The sequence below is a fragment of the Aptenodytes patagonicus genome, chromosome 2, assembly GCF_965638725.1.
Source record: "Aptenodytes patagonicus chromosome 2, bAptPat1.pri.cur, whole genome shotgun sequence".
Classification (NCBI taxonomy): Eukaryota; Metazoa; Chordata; class Aves; order Sphenisciformes; family Spheniscidae; genus Aptenodytes; species Aptenodytes patagonicus.
In genome coordinates, this window is record NC_134950.1 from 149,244,826 (window position 1) to 149,251,807 (window position 6,982).

Consider the following 6,982-nt stretch of genomic DNA (forward strand, 5'->3'; position numbering starts at 1 on the left):
GAATGTGTTTGAGTTTTATTTGGAATATTCATTGGCTACAATTTTAGATATGCAAGGTGTCCAGAGTTAGGAGATTTTTTGTGTGTGTATATAGAACAGCTGAAGAAGCAATAAAGTGTTGCTGTTCTGTTGGTAAATTGTTTATTAATTCAACCTAATTTTTTTTTTTTTTTCAGTGCAATGGTTGGCTCTGTTGCTGGAAATACTTACTCTAACCAGGCTTCAGTGTATAGTCCACCACCTGCTACTGTTGATGTTGCTGCTTATCAGAATGCTGGAACTAATATGTCCCAGGTGCCAAACTATAACTTAGCATCTACACCTCTGCCACAGACAGCAGGCAGTCAACAGGCACCTCCACAACAACCACAGCCTCCGCCACCTCAACAACCACAGCATAGTTACTCACAGAAGGCTCTGCTATAGGATCCAGGACTTCTGATTCCTAATCTTCTTTAACGTCTGCTAAAGGCAGTTGGCAATTCTATGAGTTTCTTCCTTTAATCTCTTAAACTTTGTTTATCCTCAGCTTAATAAGAATCTATCTTGGTGAACAAGTTCAATTTGCACTGACTTTTTAGGATTTTTTCTTTTTTTAATTTTGCAGAGGAACGGATATATTTAGGACGTTTAATTCCTTTTAAAATGCCTAAAAATTGGTACAAGATTATTTATGTCTGGTAAAATTGGCTAGTCTGTGAAAACTCAACACTTGCAAACTGTTGTGGCATATATGTTATGTACATATAGTGTGTGATTGCAATAGTGGCCATTTCGTATAGCTATGGTGATCATGTGAATATATTTAACACAATGTTTAAAAATAATTTACTTTACTATTTTATTTTAATCATGAACTGACAGCCATGTTTCATAGTTTTGTCTAGTTTTACGACAGATGCGATGTCTTTTTCCAATGCAGGAAAAGCAGTAATTCTGCGTATCATGGTTACACTTTCAAGCTGAGGTCTATATATGAATTTACAAATTTACCTGATTCTAGATTTCATTGCTTCTTGAATTGAACAGAAGTGTATCATGACTATTAGATGGCTTATCTACCAAAGTAAACTAGTTAACTAGTAAGTGATTTGGGGGGATAACAGCAAATTATGATTCTGCTTCAGATATAATTAATAACTTAAAACTACTATTCAGAGGCTGCTAAACATATCATGGGACCATGCAACAGGATCTTGCATTTTATCATGAGAAGCATGTAATTTATTTTTTCCAAGTTGTTTTTTACAATAAGAACCAGAACTGTATTCTATGTGTGTTAGTAGAGATTACACCAAAGACAGAGGAATTGAGTTGGAGGAGAAATGATGGAGTTTTAAACTGGAACACACAGCATGAATAACACTACTTTATACAAGTCTTCTTAATTAGAACGCGGAGAATTATGGAGATTTAAATCATTTTGCTGAACAAACCTTCAGGGCTTTATTTTATCTCTTGTGGCCTTGCTTAGCAATTTGTTCTGTTTACTGTTCTTACGCAAACACTTCTGCCTTAAACATCTGTTTCAATTTCCAGTTGTACCATTTGAGTTTATTAGCCCTTCTATAGTATGAATAGTTTACGAGGCATCTTATTTTCACTCACTTTCAGGTTACTTTGAATTCTCTTCTGCAGCGACATGCATTAGCCTTTTTTAAACCCTTGCATTTCTCAGTAACTTAGCCAGGTGGCTCTTTAAGGCATGTTATTTTCTTTCTACAGCTGAGGTGCTGCAAAAGGAACATGGTAATGGAAGGCAGCATTTTAGATATGCCTGATCAGAGTTTCTTGTACAAAGACTGTTGTTTGCATTTGATTCAATCTATTAATGCATCCTGGTTTCCTCTTATCTTTTCCAGCGACTCTAATTCCAATTAGAGCAATACTAGATGGTTTCAACATCAGATCTGTGTTTTCAGTCTTGTTAGTGTGTATGTCAGAAATTGTTCGCTTTTGTGTACTATATTTTAGTGTGATGCTTCTGGAATTAAATGTTGCAATTGTACATTATACTATAAGCTGACCTCAGTTATCCCATACACTCCTGCGTCTGTTCACAGTTACCTAACATGCCTTTGTTTCATTATTTTAATAGACACTGGTATTTTGCCTGTTAATGCTTTCAGATGACTTCTGTGCATAACTTCTAACTGGGGTGGTTACAAAACGTGCCCATAGCTGATGTGTTCCAGTTGGGGATGTTCTAGCCAGCTGGCTCTTTTGATACTAGTATTTTCATGTATTGTTTTTCTTCAGAATTCTTAAGCACCCTCACAAACTGTCGTTACTTCAGTACTTGGTGTCATCGCAAAAGTCTGTGGAATTTGAAAGGAAATACTAAAAAAAAAAAAACAAACCCCCAAAAAACCCCCAAGATGTTGTGTCATAGATCATTTTTAATAGATTGAAGAGGTGATTTTCTTTAGAAAGGGCATGTAGTATCATTTAGATAGTGTTCTCTATATGCTTTAGGTACCTTATTCCAAAATCAGAGAAACAATGTGTATAGAAGTGTATAATTTCTACACAAAAGTGAAAATAACTGTTTACTCCATAGTTCTTAGGCCCTGATTAAGTGAGAAGCTTGAAGCATCATAATAGTCCAGCTGACATTGACTAATTGTATTCTTAGGTTTTCACATGTTGTGTCACACGTTCCCTATTAAGGGCCTATGGAACCTCTGTACAGAAATGACTTAGCAAAAATACTTTTTGTTACTAATTTGTCTTTGTTTTTAAAATTTTTGAAGTCGTCTTTCCTTAACACAGAAATGGTTGTTCCTGGTTTCTCCTTTGAACACTGAAAACTTATGTGTATCTTAAGTTTTTCTGCCTTCCAACTTAATTATTTTTGGCATTTATCCATCTTTAAGAAAATTAAAATCACCTTTCATTTGTGTTCATCATGACCAAAAAACACTTTCTAAAATGCAATGCCACTATAAATTCAGTATAATAAAAGTTGTGAAAAAAAGATGGACCCTTTTTATTTTCCTTCATGCCTTCATTAGAGTCACTGCTCTAAGGTATCTCCTGTAACAAATTGTGAGTTTTAGTTGACTTAGAATCAGTTTTCATTGTCCACAATTGGTGCAGTAGATCACTAAATTTTTAGGTTCGGAGTCTTAGCGTTTCTGTTGCATCCTACATTTTCCATTTCAGATGCAATTTTCGGATTAAATTGAATTTGGAGCTGTATTGCTTCATGTTGATTTTTCTCATTTATCAGAAAAGATTATTTTGTTTTCTTGCTTGGTTGTGTCCCATATGCTTAGATACTCTAAAGTGATGCCTCCTCCTACCTTGCTAGATGCTGTCATTGCACTAATTCCTTCACTCATCCTCTTGTATCCTCTCTAACTGATAATTTAGCCATTATATTTCAATTCACCTCCTCTCTGCTGGTTTAGTATCATGAACCTGGAGATGCCGTTTCTGGGGCTTCTCTGCTGTGATTTATTCCGAGATTCCTTGTTTGTGCATTGTTTTGACCAAGTTCACATATGTTCTGTCTTACTATGGTATTGAACACTGAAATATGGGTGAGGGGGGGAAGTACATGTACAGCTACTGTATGGAAAAGCTTTTTAGCAAACAAATAAAGTGTCAGAAAGTTAATTTATTTGAAAGTTAAGAATCCCTGGAAATGATGTTATTCATGTTCCAATAGAAGACCTAATTTTTGAATGTCTTGTTTCTTTACATGTAAATTGTCAATGAAAGGCTCAAATGTTTTCATAATATTTTGCATAACCCTTTGTTATTTAACCCTTTCATTAAGGAATACAAAAATGTTAATTAACTTCAGAAGGGGTATTTTAGTAGCTCGGGTATCATGAACTGAAGCAAACTCTGGAAAGTGCCTTCTGTGCATTTCACTTCTATAAACAAAGCTTGTTTACCCATGTGTATCATCTCAATTTATGTGGGCATAACAAAGGTGTCAGATTTACTGCAAAGCATCCCAGGAAAATTGCTGAGGCAACATGTTAAAATTTGCTACACTGATGTCATGGCAGTATGTTCCGGAGTGCGCAGTTGCAGGAACAGTTGCAACATATTTGCCCACCTCTGTTTAGTAACTGGTACCCATGTAGATGTGTATTTAATGTCACTGGCCAAAGTACATATAGACAGCAGTAAAACAACAGTAAAAAGGAACAAAATGTAAGAATTACTGCATGCTTCTCAACAGGTGTGGGGCAGCGTATTGCCCTCATGGTACAGTTACTATTCATGAGTTTTGAGAGGGGGGAGAGGACTGAAATTAGTTTGAGTAACCAGAACTTCAGAGAATTCTGCCAGATTGCAAATGCTTAGATGTAACAAAGGAGATAAATTTGCTTTTAATAGCGTGTACGTATTTTGCTGATCAAACCTCAGCTGCTATTATAGTTCTCTGATTTCATCTAGATGGCAGGAACATCAGATTCACACTGGAGAACTGCTTAATACCTCATTCTCCAATTTTTTTAGTATTTTCTCTAATATCGGTTACTTTATTTTTCACTCATATTTCGAAGATATCTGTGCAGTCTTTACGTAAAAAGGTCTTACCTTATTCCTTGTCTGCTGGGTTTCACAGAAAGAATGAACAAGAACATTTCTAATTACAGCAGCTACAATGGCACTTTGAATTACATAGCTGCAACTTCCTTTGGAGAGGGTGCGTGTATCTGTTCTGAAGAAGGAGGGAGCGTAATTTTTCCAGTTAAAAATTAGGAGGAGATTTTTTTTTTTAAAGAAAAAGGTAAAGTAGAAGTTACAAAGGCCTCCATTGCTACAAAAGCCTCCATTGCTACCAGCAGGCAGAATCATTTTTTACTCTGTTATTCACTCTTAGTAAAGCTGACCAACTCCGCACTACAGACACTCCTTTTACATTTTCAGCTGCGGTGAAGAGTATTAATCTTCATGTGGGTACTATCCAACACCATAGTAAAACATGGGAAGGCCTTGACATTTGAACTTTTTGCTTCAGCGTGTAAAAAAACACTATGTATGTTTTTTGAATCTTTGTTTCTTAAATTAGGGTGTTTGTGTTTAAAAACATTCCATTTGCTACTATGTAAAATTGCAGATCTACAGTTCACTTTTCACGCTGCTACCTTGGCAAAAAGTTTGACTTTTTGGAGTCAAAAACTTGGTAGGAGTTTTTGTTGTTCTATCCTGCATGTGCTTCTGGAAATCCAAATAATTTTTGTCTTTGTCATGAAAAAGAAAAGAAGCCTGCTGCAGTCTGCTTTGGTTTTAATAAAGTGTACACAGTAGCAAAGTGCATTTTTGGTTTTGTTTGTTTTGATGCTCCCTTTGATGTTGGCATATGTATATATTTAGGTATACTGCATTGTTGTACAAGAATTGTTTTAGTAAATAACACTATTTGTAAAAACTGTTAATTGTTTTTGGTATGAATGCAAAATATTAAAGTTGGAGTATTTAGTTCATTATGTTGCAAAGTCAATTTATAAATTTCATGGAAGAATAATCAGAAAAGGACTTCCTTTGCTGGAAGGACTTGGAGATGCAGTAGGCAAGGTCCGTTAGAAGTACTTAGCTCAAATCTTCTGATTTCAGGTGGGATGGAGGTGGGTTTTTGGTTGTTCTGGGTTTTTTTTTTTTTTTGTATAATGCTTACACGTAGATTATATTATTTTTACTTTTAAAGTTTTTCGCCTGCCATTAACTTCCTTCAGCTAAAATCCAAGTAATACGTTGTACATCTTATTTCAAGTATGTTGCATGTCCTCTTTCTTTTGGTAAGAAATACAGCATGAATATTTTAAAGGGGTGGTAAAGAACAAATGAAAACAACTGTATCTGCACAGACTGATGTATATATTTGCTTATAGATCAATAAGCAAATACTACTGGCAGCTTGACAGTTAATTTACACAGTTATTTGACAGTTAATGCCATTTCTGATGACAGTAACACGAAATAGCATAAAACTTGGTTGTTTGATCTGTGTGAAACGAGTTGAAGATCAGGCTAAAGCCTAGTCTGTGAATCTACATTACTGCTTAAAATACTGTCGCAGTTGAGACTTGATAGTCTTGACAGATGTATGCTGTGTTCTTAAAACAACGTTAAACTTTATAGGTTTCTTGCTTAAAGCAATGTAAGTATCAGACCACCATGGGGCTTTGGGAGCAGTGAGCAGCAGATTATCAGTTTCGCCTGTTCTTAGGGTCTCTTCCTAAAAATGAGAGCTAAACACCTTAGGGTAAGTGATTATGTGGACTGTGGGTTAATTCAGTATGATAATTTCCATGTTTCAAGAGAATATCGATGCAGTTAACAGAATTAAAAGTCCCACAGACTGCGTAGAAATGAAACATGTAACGTCTCTGATTTGGAACAGGGAGGGGGAATTAATATTGAGTTTGCGTTATTGCCCCTCTCTTTTGGACAGAAAGCGTGTTTCTGTTGAGACGCCTATGATGAAAATATAGCTTGAGAGTTTGTTCTATAGTATTTAAAGCTGATTGTAAAATCTGCTGCCATGAATCTGGGCAATGGGTAAAATAAACATCAGTCTGTGTTTAAGGGGATCAAACCAACTATCTTCACTTAAACTTTCAATGAACTGGTTCATATGTAATCTCTCCTCATAGCAGTCACTTCATATTGCATTATGAAGCTGGGGACCTTTACGCATTGTCTTACTACTGTAGCTGTTTTTCAAAATCTTGTGCTACTCTGTTGCAGAATAAAGATTTATCTCTCACAATATTTGTAAATTTAAATTATCTGGGTTATTTTAAGTCAAGGCTGTTTTGATTGATACTGATCGTGATCTGTGTTTTAAGTGAGAAATGAGAAATAAGCCATTGTGAAAGAACTTGTGGAGAAACTTCCACTGATTAAGGCTAATTTGCACTTTTTAAAATTCACATCAATGTTGGAAGTATACATTGGCAGCATGCAATAATACAGAAAATCATACAGGGGGAAAAAAAAGGCAAATATGTATTTC

General features: G+C 35.4%; 1 protein-coding gene across 4 annotated transcripts in view; it reads left to right on the forward strand.

The window, feature by feature from the left end:
* STAM (signal transducing adaptor molecule) overlaps positions 1–5,450 on the forward strand; it is a 40,095-nt gene extending 34,645 nt beyond the window's left edge. For all 4 annotated transcript variants that reach the window (XM_076331636.1, XM_076331638.1, XM_076331637.1 and 1 more), the window contains one exon: positions 177–5,450. In XM_076331636.1, the coding sequence (XP_076187751.1) occupies positions 177–426 (250 nt within the window). In that variant the 3' untranslated portion in view covers positions 427–5,450. The remainder of the gene's footprint in view (positions 1–176) is intronic.
* The last annotated feature ends 1,532 nt before the right edge of the window (positions 5,451–6,982 follow it).